The 15,454-nt window shown below is 53.0% G+C and overlaps 1 protein-coding gene across 1 annotated transcript in view; it reads right to left on the bottom strand.

Moving 5' to 3' along the window:
* CLPB (ClpB family mitochondrial disaggregase) overlaps positions 1 to 15,454 on the bottom strand; it is a 96,977-nt gene that overhangs the window by 17,697 nt on the left and 63,826 nt on the right. The window contains exons 7-8 of the mRNA XM_074816588.1: positions 11,964 to 12,078; positions 622 to 699 (exon numbers count right to left, since the gene is read on the bottom strand). Coding sequence (XP_074672689.1) covers positions 622 to 699; positions 11,964 to 12,078 — 193 coding nt within the window. The remainder of the gene's footprint in view (positions 1 to 621; positions 700 to 11,963; positions 12,079 to 15,454) is intronic.

The raw sequence follows: 15,454 nt of genomic DNA, 5'->3' as shown, positions 1-15,454 counted from the left end.
CCGTCGCCGTAACCCCCCCAGCCCCGGCACCTTCCCAAGGACCACGGGGGCCAGCGGACGCAGGAAAAGCACCGAGGTTGTTTCAAATGTCACAGTTCGGTTACTTTAAAGCTGTTTGTTTTGTTTGTTTTTTTTCCCCTGACTAGAAGTCATTTTGTCCATTTTGTGAACTGATCAGCTGTCGTGTTGCATTTTATTGTGCTCGGGGACAAATATTATCGGTGTCAATAAAATCCTGTCAATACAAAGCAATCCTGGCCCACAGGAGCGGGATGAGCAGAGATTTGGTTTGCAAGCAGCAAATTTCTCCTATCACCCCACCCACGGAGGCATTCCTACAGCGGGCTGTGAAAATAACACTTTTTGGGAAAACTGCCCCTTCTTGAGTGTCGGAGGGCCCCTGGGGATAATTCCGTGTGAGGCTGCTGGTGCCCCAGCACCGGCCCCGCGGGAGGAGGGACTGGGTGAGCGGGTGGAAGGAAGGACGACAGCGCCTTTAACTGGGATTTTCTGCAGAACCTGTGAAAAATGAGCCCCAGGAGCGGCCCTGCCGCAGCCCCCTCGCCCAGCCCAGCCTCTCCACTGGGCTCTTGGTCCCGCTCTCCAAAACCCAGGCGTTACCTATTCCAGATGATCCCAAGAAAAGAAAGACCAGCGGGTGCTCCTCATCATACCAGCCATTTTCCTTCCTCCGAATAGCTGCATTTAAAGACAACGAAAACAAAAAGGGGGCAGGGGGTGGGGGGGGAGGCATATAAATCAATGACACAAAAGCAAGTATAATTATCACTAAGTATACACTGTGTTTTACTGCTCTCTACCCACTCAAAGTCCTCACTACCATTAGTGCTATCTAATTTGATTAGCCAGCCAAGGCCCCAGAGACACCTAATCAGGTTAGCATGGATTTGGAAAGCTGCCCAGAGCAGATTTCGGATAAAGTTTTCCAGGATGTGCACTCAGCGTTGCCAAGGAGACGGCAGGGAGAGGGGGGGACAGGGATGGATGGATGGACGGACGGATGGACGGAGCGACGGGGGCTGGCGAGGGGAGGATGCGAGAGGCACGCCACGTCGCCAGCTCGCCAGTGTAAGCTTTCTGCCAAAAAAAAAAGCGGGTTTGAAGGGGTTTATGTGTTATTTCTTGCACGCGGATGGCAAGAGGGAGGTGGCTGAAGGTCACACCGGCTCCGAACTGGGGCAAGTCCAGAAGGACTGTGGAAGGAGAGTCGGCTGTCTCCATGCCTCTCTGGACAGCAGCGTCCAAGGGCATCCTGGTTAAGATACAGTGGAAAATTTTACAAAAGGCAAGGAGGGTTTGGAAACCACAACACCCCATCACCTCCCGAACTCCTCATCTGAACAGCACACCCCTCCCTCAGGACAGGCACGGACCTGGTGGTGCCTCCTACCCCCCATGGGTGTCCACAGCCACCCAAGGTGCGACTCAGCCCCATGGAACAGCCTCAGGTGCTGTGAGCACCTTCACCAAACCAGTACAAACCAGTAGCATCACTGCACTAGGCTTATCTGGAAGATAAGGAACGGCTTTTGAGGCTGAGAGGATCAAAGTCACCTGCAGGCAGGATCTGGCCTGCGGAGCACAGAAGTAACTGCCCTGGTTCAGACCAAGGGTCCGCTGCTGCTGGGCCGTTTGGTTAAAGAAATGATTCTTAGCATTTTAATATTAGAGACCCCGTGATTAGATACCCCAGTCATCTTCAGCTCTGGGGACCTCCTGTGCCTGCCGTGGTGTAGATCTCACTTCCAGCCTCCCCTGGAGTCTAAGCAAGTGCCACGAAGCTTGGAGCAAAGCCCTGGCTGAGCACAGCCTACGGAAAACCTTTTGAAGTGCACCCTGAAACCTTTTGAAGTGACCACCAGTAAATGTGAAATACTGGTGCAGGTGGGTAGGGTGGCTAATCCACTTCAGTTCAGGCAGTGGCTAAAGGGGGCAGGGAGAGGAGGAGGCATTTTGTGGGCTCTGCTCTGAATTTTCATCTGCAGGGGCTTCAGATCTCACCCAGATATTGTAAGGGATGAACTAATGAACTCTTATTTCAGGATGTTTGTAAGGATGATGGTTCGAGGGAGGGGATTCTGCTCCGCTCTCGAGAGACCCCCCTGCAGTGCTGGGTCCAGCTCTGGGGGCACCAACAGCAGAAGGACACGGACCTTCTCGAGCGGGGCCAGAGGAGGCCACAGAGATGCTCGGGGGGCTGGAGCACCCCCCTGTGAGGACAGGCTGAGAGAGTTGGGGGGTTCAGCTGGAGAAGAGAAGGCTCCGGGGAGACCTTAGAGCGGCCTCCCAGGACTGAAAGGGGCTACAGGAAAGGGGGGAGGGACTCGTCATCAGGGGGGAGGGATAGGATGAGGGGGAACGGGTTTAAACTGACAGAGGGGAGATTTAGATGAGATCTAAGGAAGAAATTGTTCCCTGTGAGGGTGGTGAGGCCCTGGCACAGGTTGCCCAGAGAAGCTGTGGCTGCCCCCTCCCTGGAAGGGTTCAAGGCCAGGTTGGACGGGGCTTTGGGCAACCTGGGCTAGTGGAAGGTGGCCCTGCCCATGGCAGGGGGGTGGCACTGGATGGGCTTTAAGCTCCATCCAACCCAAACCAGTCTAAGATTCTCCCCCAGCCCTCTGGATGCACCACTGTGTGCTGCTTCCCACCAGGCACCGGCTACGGACTCAGACTGAGCTGGAGCCAGGAAGGGACCACGGCACATGAAACTCTGCGGATCATGGCTTGGACAGGATTTGGCAGCTGGCTGTAGCAAAATGACGTGGTGGGAGGCTGCAGAGCAGAGCACAGAGCTCACCAGATCACCGGGAGGCAACCACAGAGGTGCTGCAATATACTGAATTTCCAGCTCCTCGTTCGAGACAGGCTCCCATCTCAGTCTTCCTGATTTATCTGCATTGTTTAAACTCACTCTGCATTACAGCTCCTAAAAAAGACTTATTCCTGCCATACGGGTTGGCACATGCTGTAAAACGTTTTATGTTATTTTGTTAGAAACAACCTAAACCAAAACCACCCGCTGTTACAAACAAGGGCGAGGCTGCACCAAACAAGGTGTTTTTCAAGCGTGTTTTTCGAACGGCGCATGGCAGCTGCCAGACATCGGCGAGCCCGAAGGTGCGGCCCGTTATTTTTGATAAAAAAGGGTGTGAAACGGGCAAGATGCCCAAGAATGATACCCTATGTTATTTTTAAGGCAGCAGAGGAAAATCGCAGCATCGGAGATAGAATGAAGAACAGGGAAATCACTCAGAGATCGGCAGCTTGACCGCGCTTTGGAAATAAAGCTCTGGAAATGCTGCTCCATGAGTGGCACTGCAAAGCTTTCAGTGGGGTCCACAGCAAAGGCAGGAATAAAACGGCGTCTCTTTTTGTGACTGCCACCCCCAAACCACATCTCCTCTCTTTCCGCAGACTGGGACTGAGTCTCTGTCCTTGTCCCTCAGCCCTGGGCTCACAGCACTGGCCGGCACCGTGGGGAGCTGTGGATTTATTTTCTGCCCGGAGCTGGCAGGAGAGATTGACAGGAACCTTTAAAAATGGGGAATTCTGAAATTCAACCTCAAAAAGAAAGTCAGTCCACAAAACTCTATGGGGAAGTAAAAGACCCCTAAGAAAAGGCATTCTAGCCATGGCATGTGAAGAGGTCTTCCTGCAGGAACAGGGAGAGTAAACCAACACGGGAAATATTTAATAAATATTTCCATTTTGCATGTAAAAAGAAGCTGAATATTGTAGCCAGCAGACTGACAGGGAAATGCTGTCTCTGCCAGCAGGAGACGTGGTGGGGAGATGTTAAATAGCAGCAGCTCACAGAATCCCAGAATCATCCAAGTTGGAAAAGCCCTTGAAGCTCCTCCAGTCCAACCATGAACCTCACACTGACCGTTCCCAACTCCACCAGATCCCTCAGTGCTGGGTCAGCCCGACTCTTCAACCCCTCCAGGGATGGGGACTCCCCCCCTGCCCTGGGCAGCCCATTCCAACGCCCAACAACCCCTTCTGCAAAGAAATCCTTCCTAAGAGCCAGTCTGACCCTGCCCTGGCGCAGCTTGAGGCCATTCCCTCTTGGCCTGCCGCTGGGTCCTTGGCTCAAGAGACTCATCCCCCCTCTCTGCACCCTCCTTTCAGGGAGTTGTAGAGGGCCATGAGGTCTCCCCTCAGCCTCCTCTTCTCCACACTAAACCCCCCCAGTTCCCTCAGCCGCTCCTCATAAGACATGTTAAGCTCAAGCGAAATATTCCAGCAGCTGCACTGAGGAGCCTCACATGAAGCTGTCACAAGGCTCTTGGAGTTGCTCCTCCGAGCCCGGGTCTGTATTTGAGGAGACCCAGGGAGGGTGGAGGCCGATAGACCCGGTGAGGATTAAGAAAACAAGTGCAAAGCCTCAAGTGAGCCTGAAAACTGTATGAAAAAATCAATCTACTGAGGTTAACAATGAGAGGTTTGAGGATTGACTTGACCACAGTCATTAAGCATCTCCACAAGAAAGCACACAACTCGCTCATCTAGCAGACAAAATGAACATGCTCCAGGGGCTGGAGCTGGATGAATTTAAACTAGAAATAAGGCAGAACGTTTTTTAATAATGAGGGTGATTAACCATTGCGGCGACTTGCAAAGACGAGTGTGACTGAAGCCCTAATCCCTGCGGACTCCACAGGGGAGAGGTGGGTCCTCCTGAACGGTGGTGGTAGCTCAGTCTGAAGGTGAAGGTTGGCATCGCTGTGCTAACAGCCAAAAAAGCCCAATTTAACCTCAAAGTTCAGGGCACATCCACCCAGCGAAACGGGACTGAGCACAGGGATGGGGAAGTTAGTGGGAATTGGAGCCCCAGCGCCAAACGAGGACTTGCTGGTTCATGCTTGGATGCAATTGAGATGCATCAGCCAGTGCCTCAGCCACGCTAATGAGGCCTGACTCTTATCAAGGCTTAATTAGCTCGGGCGTAGAGCCAGGCTGCAGGACTGGCCTGTGTCCGGCTCGGTCCCTCCCTGCCTGGGTGTCTCAGGCTGTGCTGGGCAATGTGGTTTTTGGAAATCACGGGCAAAGCTCGGCCAGCATCCAGTCCTGCCCTCCAGCCACTCCTGCGCCACACCACCCCCCCAAAACAGCCGCTGGAGGAGGAGGAGGAGGAGGAGGAGGAGGAGGAGGAGGAGGAGGAGGAGGAGGAGGAGGAGGTGGAGGAGGAGGGGGAGGAGGAGGAAGAGGAAACGGCTGTGCCCTTGCCATGAGGTGCAGAGGAGGGTCTGTGCGAGCCCAGGCGCGCTGCGGCCGCCCCACCGCGTGCCCTTCCCAGTGCCGCACGTGCTCCTTCTGCAGCAAACCTGAGGTCAAACACCCGGGGTGGATATATTTTATAAAAATTGATGGGGAATAACACGACCGCCGACAATTTCTGCCGCTATCTCGGCTAAGATAATAAAGGTAATAAACTTTTGCTTCAGGGCATGGAGTGACCACTTGCAGGGGTCAGCACGTTCAATGGTCCGAAGGCAGCGAGGTTAAGTACGGTCTTTTTTCCCTCCCCTCTGCAGCAGGATACCAGATTTTATGGGTAAACACTCGTCTCACTCGTAGCAACTCCAGGGATATAAAGCACCCCATAAAGAACTACCATAAAGTTAGTGCTTGGGATTCAGTGGGAGACGCTGGCTGGAAGGTGTTGATCAGCGTTAGATCAACAGAGCGACGGGGTGTAAAACCTTTTCTACAAGCAGCCTTAAAATGAGAGATATTCTAGCACACAGCCCAGCCTCTGCGCTCCCGAGGTTTGAAAAACCTAAAAAATGTCGGCTGTCACCAGAAAGGGGCCACCGCACCCCCAGGTCTGGTAGCCACGGCGGTAGGAGGCTTCTCCCAGGTTGGCCACAGCGTGGTTCAGCTTCGGGAAGAGGAACAAAGATCTGGCCTAGGACAGAGCAGGACGTCAGTCCGAAGGATGAAAAACTCGGCTGGGGAAGCTCCTCTCCTCAGCGTTTGTCCCCTCAACGCAGCTGCCGGCCACGTCGACGGCTCTTTGTGATTGCCAGACAAGAAATCCAGGCTGGGAAGTTGTCCCCTTCCTCCTGTAACTGTGTGTGTGTGTGTCGGGGGGGCAGAAATAAATAAATAAAAGGAGGTATGTCACGCTGCTTTGCTGAAATTTCATTAAGGCATTCAGACCCAATGTCCGAGTGAAGAGGCTGATGATGACGCCTGGGCCTTCTTCTTTGGAGCCATTTCCAGCGTCGCTGCAGCGCTCTCACTTTATTTTGTACATCTGTAACAGCGTAACTGTAGCGCTGTGTCTCTGAGAGGCCCTTCAGCTTGCTATTGAACTGATAAATTCACTGTATTACTTTACACAAATCAATACCCTAGCAGTTATCAGGGCTTGATGTGACCAAAATTGGTTTCAGCCAATTTGTGAGCGTAATAAATGTCCATTTATCAAATCAATTCATTCCGCGGTGCTTCTCAGACCGCCCGGGCTCAGGGTACCACGGGGTGATGTCTCCGGGTCTGTCCCCACCGTGGGATCGCTCTCCTCCGTCCAGGGTCTACGGCACCCCCGAAGAACCGCTCGTCCAGCCCCGCTGTCGGTAGCTCAGGGACGGGGAAGAAGATGAACCTCAAACTCAGCCAAAGCTGCTTCCTCGCAAAGTCTGACCTGACTTGCAGGCAGCTCGCCTCGGTGGAACACCCCTGGAAACACGGGACTCATAAAGGATCCTGTCTCATCCAAAAGGAACCCCATTTCCTTCAGACCAGGGCAGGATGATACTCCTGCTCACCCATTTCCCTTCAGTTCTGAAACGCCAACTGATTTCAACATCACAGCCACTCAGCGTGGTCACAGTTGGTAATTTTATAATTAAAAAGCAGATTTTCTGCACTGCCCTTCATTCAAAATCTCTACACTAAAAAATAAACGACACTTTTCCTTCCTCCCTCCTTATCCAACTTCAGGAAGAGTCCTAACAGGCTACTTCAATCCAAAAACTTTAGAAAATCAGCACTGGAGATGGTGTTTTTGAACACCCCACCTCTAAGTGACCACTGCCTGGCAAACACTATCTGTAGAGGAGAGGTGTTTGACCTCTGGCAGGATATTTAGGATATGAGATCACCAAACAAAAAATATATGTTTATCTTTTATATATAAAAATATCTATATAATGTTCAAAAAAATGCCCTGCTTTGGTTTATAACCTCAGCCAGGAGAGGCTGTTGCTCCCTAAGAAGCACACACTGCTTCACCGCGGTGCCTCTGCATCTTCAAGTGAAAAGCCAAATGAGACCTAACGAGATTCCGAGTATAATCATTTATGAGAGTGCCCTGGCAACGCCACCATAAACCTTTTAGCTGTTCATTTGCATGAAGCAGTTGTGGCACCCAGGCTGCCGTTAGCTCCTGGGATCGCAGGAATGACCTCCCTGTTTCCTTCTGACACGTTACGAGATGGAATATGTCATTTGGATTTTGTTAAGATGAAAACAAACATCTCCGCCCGCAGAGGGGAAGAGCGTCGGTCAGCCACGGCCAAGCTTCCCACCATCGCCGTCCCCAGGCAGAGCACTGGGAGGAGCCCGGCACTCTCGGAGATGCCCTGTTAGGATGGGTTAATTAACCCCCATCCACCTTCCCACAGTCCAACCATCCCCTGTCCTGCTTCCTGCAGCAGCAAAGAAAGCGGCAGGGCTCGGATACATCCCGTGGGAACAGTAGAGGAGGGGGTTCTCCCCTCTGCGGTCGAGATCTCGAGCTGTCGGTGCTGCGGTGAGCTCGGCGCGAGCATCCCGGCAGTCGCAGCCCCCGTGCAGCCCCACCACCCCGGCCCTGAGCGCACATTCCCTTTGTATTCTGGGCTGAGCCCCTCTGGAGACTGTTTGGATCGTGCACCGAGTGACGGATTAAATCAGATTATTCAATTAAGGCAGCAGTTATAAATTAAACATAGCGGCTAGGCTCGGTAAAGCTCGAGACGTGGTGTGCGGCGAGTCTCCCAGCCAACAAACTGCGGCGGTGAGTGCGTAACAGGAGGCACGTGGAGTCCACAAAGTGGCAGCAAAACCGGCTGGGAATAAAATAAATAACAAAAATAGATAGGAAGTGCCTGAAAGGAAAAGTCACGTCTCTAAATTCACCCTTCCTGAAAGAAAACAACAAAAATGGGGCAGAAGGGAAGAGGGGGAGGCGGGGACGGAGACTCTCCTGCTACCTTTTGGTCTGATATCCCGAGGCTGCGGGGGTATCAAGCACATTCCCTATAATTCAATAAGAGAAACCTCCATAAAGGCGGCCGCTTTAATGCGCAGAAACACCACCTGTGTCAGAAACAGGCACTACCCATTAATCAAAGCTTCCCAATTAGCCCGTACTGCTGCCCCCAGGCACAGCCGCTCACTGAACACAGAGGGTGTCTGGTGTGTTTGCAGGGGGAGAGCTGGCTCTTCCCTGAGCTTACAGGACTCGGCTTTGTTAACTAGACTGCGGTGGGGTTTGTGGTTATGACAGCACGTGGCTTGCAGTTCTGCCCTGGCCTCGGCCCCGTCTTACCTCACGGTTCCGTTCTCAGGCACTAAACTGGGATGCACGGATGGTTTGAGGAGTAAATAAATTCATAAACAGGATCCAGAGGCTTTTAGGCTTTGGACTGGCAAATTAAACCCAGCCCAGCTCACTGGAGTCTCGAGTTCACAGAATCCCAGAATGATCTCGGTTGGAAAAGCCCTTGAAGCTCCTCCAGTCCAACCATGAACCTCACCCTGACCGTTCCCAACTCCACCAGATCCCTCAGCACTGGGTCAGCCCGACTCTTCAACCCCTCCAGGGATGGGGACTCCCCCCCTGCCCTGGGCAGCCCATTCCAACGCCCAACAACCCCTTCTGCAAAGAAATCCTTCCTAAGAGCCAGTCTGACCCTGCCCTGGCGCAGCTTGAGGCCATTCCCTCTTGGCTTGCCGCTGGTTCCTTGGCTCAAGAGACTCCTCCCCCCTCTCTGCACCCTCCTTTCAGGGAGTTGGAGAGGGCCAGGAGGTCTCCCCTCAGCCTCCTCTTCTCCAGACTGAACAACCCTTTCCTTACAGCCTTGTAGTGTCCAGCAGGAAATAAACCACTCCTGAGCGCTGAGAGGCTGCCTCAAGCTTGTGACACCACAGAAAACCACCTCGTACACCCAACGGGACCCCCCTTTTTATTTTTCCCCGCAGGCACTCTGAGGGCCGGGGCCTGGGAGGGAACACAGGTGGCCCAGAGCTGGTGGAGCTGCAGGTCCAGGCCCTCGGCAGGGCCGAGCGGGTGCCCCAGGCTCAGGCTTTGCCAGGCTGCTGCTGCCGTGGTATAAGCAAAGTGAGAGATAAGAGCATTTACTGGGCTAAGTGACAGTCAGAAATCACCCCCCTCTGCTCCACAGACACCCAACACCATTTCGCCTCAAAGTGCCTGATTGATTAACTAATGAAGTTACGCTCGGAACAACTGTCTGTGCTCATCTGAAATTCCTGGTTTCTGTTCGGGCCTGTGTGCTTAAAAGCTGGTCTGTTTTTTTCCCTCCAACTCCATCCTCTGGTTTGACAAAAATCATTACCTTTTCCTCCAAACCTCGCTGCGCACTTGTACGGTTCCACCGCAGCCACAAGAGGCCAGACTCCTCATTTATTCCCTGTGTTTATTAATTTTTTTTTTTTTAAATGGTGAAAACTTCTCATCTGAACTACAGGAAAAACACCTGAAGGAAAAGGCACCAGCACCCCAGTTTGGGAATGAGGGCCAAGGGCCTTCAGTGGACCCTGACAGGGAAACGTTTGCTAAGGAAATACTCCAGGCTCTTTGCAACAGATTCACAGACACAGCGCAGACAACTAACGGGGTTGCCCAGACAGAAAACAGAAGCAGACTCGTCAAGGCGATGCACTCTAAAGCCTCTCTTAATGCCTCCTGCAGCGTTGCGCCCTCCTTGGGGTCCCCTTGTATCCGTAACGGCTCCCGGACTCAGCAGGGAGTGTCCTGGGGACACGCTGCTGCAAAAGGGTTTGATTTAACGTTATCTTCAGTATTTACTTCCAGAAAGATGGGGATGGAAGGAGCTCAGGAGGTGAATAATCCTTCTGTTAGCTGTCATCCAGCCCTTCCTCCCCGGAGCCTGGGTATCTTATGACTAACCACCACCAACCGCCCTCCGAGAGCTCAGGATCGCAACCCCCACTGACCAGAGAGGCCCCGAACTCCAACTGAAATCAGTCTGTTACGAGGCGAGAAGAGCTTTGTGTCAGGAACTGCAGCTGCTTGGGCTGAGCAAGCGTTTCCTCAGCAGCAAATGCTTCGTTTGACACACGAACTAGAGGGCACCCGGCAGAACTATCAGGAGGCAGATTGAAAATGAATAAAAGGGTCTATTTCTTCACTTAGTGCTGCGACTCCCTGCCAAAGGAGGCTGCAGAGCCTGGACGTTTACAGCAGATCTGAGGGAAACTTGGACAAATTCATGGAAGAAAAATCTCTCGTGGGCTGCTGCACACAAAGATGTAATTTCTGGTTCAGGGTACTCCTGGCCTGCAAATCAACAGATGTTGGCAGAGTAGAGCGGGGAAATACCACCCTGTGTTTAACCTGCTAAAGCTCCCTGTGCTCTGGGGCCAGTGACAGGCCACTGGCCCTTCATCTGATGCAGCACCCACGGCCAGGAAAGCCTGGCTGAAGCATGAGCTTGTATTTCATGCAGAACAAAGCCCCAAATCTGGAAAGGATACAGAAAAAAATCCCCAAAGCAGTCCGTGTGTGAGCAGCTTCTGTACATAAAGCCGTACAAAACCGTTCATAAATTATTAACGAGTGATATTCTTGAGACAAACGCTCTTGTAAAATGATCACTTGATGTGCAAGTGCCATCACATTCAGCCAGCGCGTTTGGCTGAGACCTGCCTGCGTGCTCAAAGGTGCATGGGGGGATCTCCCTGCCCAGCTTGGACCTTCGAGCCACTAGGCTTAGTCTGGGGAGAAACAGAATCCCAGAATCATCCAGGTTGGAAAAGCCCTTGAAGCTCCTCCAGTCCAACCATGAACCTCACCCTGACCGTTCCCAACTCCACCAGATCCCTCAGCGCTGGGTCAGCCCGACTCTTCAACCCCTCCAGGGATGGGGACTCCCCCCCTGCCCTGGGCAGCCCATTCCAACGCCCAACAACCCCTTCTGCAAAGAAATCCTTCCTAAGAGCCAGTCTGACCCTGCCCTGGCGCAGCTTGAGGCCATTCCCTCTTGTCCTGGCGCTTGTTCCTTGGCTCAAGAGACTCATCCCCCCTCTCTGCACCCTCCTCTCAGGGAGTTGGAGAGGGCCAGGAGGTCTCCCCTCAGCCTCCTCTTCTCCACACTAAACCCCCCCAGTTCCCTCAGCCGCTCCCCATCACACCTGTGCTCCAGACCCTGCACCAGCTCCGTTGCCCTTCTCTGGACACGCTCGAGTCATTCAATGGCCTTTTTGGAGTGAGGGGCCCAAAACTGAACCCAGGAATCGAGGGGCGGCCTCACCAGTGCCGAGCACAGGGGTAAGATCCCTTCCCTGTCCCTGCTGGCCACGCTAGTGCTGATACAAGCCAGGATGCCATTGGCCTTCTTGGCTACCTGGGCACACTGCTGGCTCCTGTTCAGCTGGCTAGCAATCATCAGGAAACCATCCCGATCGAATGGGCCCAGGGGGCCCTCACTCCTGTGCCTGGGCAGAAAGCATCCGATGGTCCTTGCTGCTGCTGTGCCCGGAACGGCCCCTCTTGTGATGGGATAAATCACAGTTTCTCGCTCTCATGGCCAAGAAATACCTGCTGGACCTCACTGTGAGGCCCCCACCAACCTCAGTGAGCTGCTCGGAGGCAGGCTCAGATCAGGGCTTGAGGGAATGGTTTGCTTTCCCTGCAGAGCAGAAGATGGGTGAGGGCAGAGCGGGCGGCGGGCGAGGGGTCCTACCTGCTCCCACCGTTGCTATTGCGCTCTCCTGACCGATGATGTGCTCTTTGAGCCGTTGCTCCAGTGGAAACCTCCGGCGTTCCTCCACCTCCCTCCTGCGCTGCTCCTCCTGGAACTGTGGGAGGGAAGAAAAAGTTGGGATCAGAGGCTTTTCAGAGCAGTATGAGAGTGGGGTAGGTACATAGAATTTTCCCCCCGCCCTCCCCAGGACTGCAAAGCCCTGCACAGGTATTTCTCCGACACCCAGACAGACAGAGCTCTGCTCCCTGGCACTGGCAGCACCAGCCCAAGCAAGAGGAAACTTCTGGATCTGCCAGGGATGGGTCTGGGGCACACGGGAATGGAGAGAAGAGCATCACTGTCGCCTGTCGCGGACGCTGGGGAAGTGAGACACCGCTGCTTCGCAGACAAACCCCCCGCAGCACGCAGGGCGGCACCGGGAAAAGCTCTTTACTCGGGACATTTGCTTTCTGCCACCTCCAGCTCTCGAGGCAGCGGTGCCTTTGAGAGCCAGTGACTTACGCGCCACCTCCACCCAGATCCTGTTCCGGAGCTGGAGGCTGCGACGGCGCACAGAGCAGGTCGCAGAGACATCAGACACGAGCACGTCTCTGAGATGCTCGGGGCCGGGACGCAGGTAGAATCCCCCAGTGGGAGCAGGTCTCACGGTGCTGTGAAATTCTAGAGGGAGGAGGACAAACCCAGCCCCTGCTCATGTTTAGAAAATGCTGCAAAACTTTTTGCTGAGCACCTTTGCCCAGCACGAGCAAGGGTTGGGCACCTCACCAGTGAAACCACTGCTCTGGAAACAACCGTCCCCCCCCAGAGCCAGACTTCGCTAAGGACAGAACATAAAGAGCCCGCAGGGTTTGCGGAGCGAGTAAACTTCACACACGTAACCGGCCCTGGGATTGAACCCACCTTCCCGAGGGGGAAACGCCTCTAACAGAACCAGAAAGCAGTCACAGAAGCTGCAGCACGATCCTGCTGCCAGAGCCAGAGCCGATAAAACCCCCCAGCCAGGTTGCCAGTGTTTCCTGGGCTAGTAGTGACTCTGACAGAAGTTTAAAAAAAATAAATAGCAAACAATCCAATTTTGGCTGGTGCTATCAGTCTGGCATGTAACGGAGAGACGCCATCAGCCCTGACGCCTCATATGGAGCAATAACTTCCCTGCGGATCCCAGCGGAACAGCACCGCGGGACGCACACCGGCGCGTCTGCCGAGTTTCCCCCAGGCTCTGAGTACTCCACGAGGCTCAAAGCCCCGCTCTGACCATATATCTTGTGTCTTTCTATATATCCGGACAAATCTTTTCTCCCTCCCTCCTCTTCTGCCTGTCTTAAGGTGCAGAGAGCTGTGTTGTCAGGACGTCGAACGATTCGTGTGGGTTTACACAGAGGTGGGGAGGCCGCAACATCCTCTCCCTCCCTCCTTGGAAAACCAATGTTGTGAAAATCCCTGGGTAGGAAAAAAGTCCTGTTTGTGGGTAAAAGACTGCACCAGACACGGTGCTTTTTCCCAGCTGTTTCACTATGGATTTCTGCTCAGGATCTGCTCAGCAGAGCCCTGACCTCCCACGTGCCACGGAGCTGCGGTGCCTCCAGGTATTTCGCCGTTGGAGCATCCTGAGCAGCCCCCACAACCCACACTGAGCAAAGGCTGCCAAAAGAGAAAAATCCAAAGAGAAAAGATACTGGTTTCAAGGGCTGCTCCCTTCCTCTTAGCCCCAAGTACATGACAGCTATTGAAATTTATTTAGTCTGGAGAAGAGGAGGCTGAGGGGAGACCTCATGGCCCTCTCCAACTCCCTGAGAGGAGGGTGCAGAGAGGGGGGAGGAGTCTCTTGAGCCAAGGAACCAGCGGCAGGCCAAGAGGGAATGGCCTCAAGCTGCGCCAGGGCAGGGTCAGACTGGCTCTTAGGAAGGATTTCTTTGCAGAAGGGGTTGTTGGGCGTTGGAATGGGCTGCCCAGGGCAGGGGGGGAGTCCCCATCCCTGGAGGGGTTGAAGAGTCGGGCTGACCCAGCGCTGAGGGATCTGGTGGAGTTGGGAACGGTCAGGGTGAGGTTCATGGTTGGACTGGAGGAGCTTCAAGGGCTTTTCCAACTGAGATGGTTCTGGGATTCTGTGAAATTTCACCAGACTGTTTAGCAACATGAACTAGCTCCGGAGTCCTAAACACCAGGCAAGCGTGGTCTAGCACAGGGAAAGCACACACAGAATCCTTTTTTTTTTTTAAAAGAATAAAGGAAATCAAAATAAATTAAAAATACATATGAAAACTCCTTGTTATTCTGTCACAAGGATATGTAAATAAAATCTATGGGATGTGCCCATCCAGTAATAGTTGTGCCAATTCATTCTCTAGCAGTGATTAAAATGAGCAATAAATTCTCAAAGACTCTCAGTGGAATGTAGATCCTGGGGTGGATGCAACCCCGGGAGCACCATATCCCCCCCAGCCGAATATTCATCACGAGCTGGCTTGACTGTCTTATGTTTTATACACAAGTACAATCATTTTCATCCGGAACATCTCTACAGATATATTTCCTTTCTCTCCTCCATCTATTAGTTAAGCATAAAAACCAACGCAGCTTTTCAAACTCTTAGGGGCAGGTTTCCTTGCCAGTGCTGGACTCCAGGGACCATTTACCCAGCAGATAACTCCCTGTCCTCCTTGTAAAGATTTCAAGTATTTTCTTCTCAACTTTTCTTCCTTAAAACTTGCTTGGAGAGCTGTCCAAACAACTGAGCAGTGCTCCTGGCCCACGGGAGGAGCCGGCAGCTCTGCAGAGGAGGTTTCAGTGCTGCGACGGAGCCCGAGGAGCTCAAGAGGGAAGATCCTCGTCTCCCTGCTTAGGACAGAGGTTTGGCATTTGGGAAGGTGGTTTTGAACTCCTGCTCAAGCAACGATTTCACTCGGTGAGCACAGACAGCACTGTAGTTTTGACTGCCTGGCAGGTTTAATTCATGTAGGAATTTAATTTAATTTTAACTACCTTCATCTTCCACTTGTGGGAAAGTTCTTAACTTCAAGTTTTCCAGTTCAAATTCCAAGCCCGTAGATCAAATTCTGAGGCGCATGACAAGTCCACAACCACGAGCAAACCTGCCTCAGTTTCTGCTTTTGCGATCTGGTGGCACTGGTGATCTAGAACATTCTCCATTTACCAGCGGCCACGGTTAATAACTGCACCAGTAGCCATAGTTACCCCCCACCCGGGGACAATTAACGAGGTTTGGAAGCTCGATCGAGTGAGATGTCGAAGTGGGGTCAAGATGACCTTGATTAGCGCTAAGAAATTCATCAAGAATTTGATGGCCAAACCCTAGAAAATAGGGAGAACGTCCTGGAACATAAAGAGAACGTCTGGGGCTGTGCTGAGGAGGAGTTATCTGACAGCCCGGCAAAGGGACTAATTGATTCATTAACTTGGCAATGAAACTGCTTCTGAGTGGCCTGAGAGTGAACGACCCTCATTATAAC

Source organism: Strix aluco, chromosome 2 (genome assembly GCF_031877795.1).
Source record: "Strix aluco isolate bStrAlu1 chromosome 2, bStrAlu1.hap1, whole genome shotgun sequence".
Taxonomy (NCBI): domain Eukaryota; kingdom Metazoa; phylum Chordata; class Aves; order Strigiformes; family Strigidae; genus Strix; species Strix aluco.
Note: the sequence above shows the minus strand (reverse complement) of the source record. Positions and strands in the feature narration are given on the sequence as shown.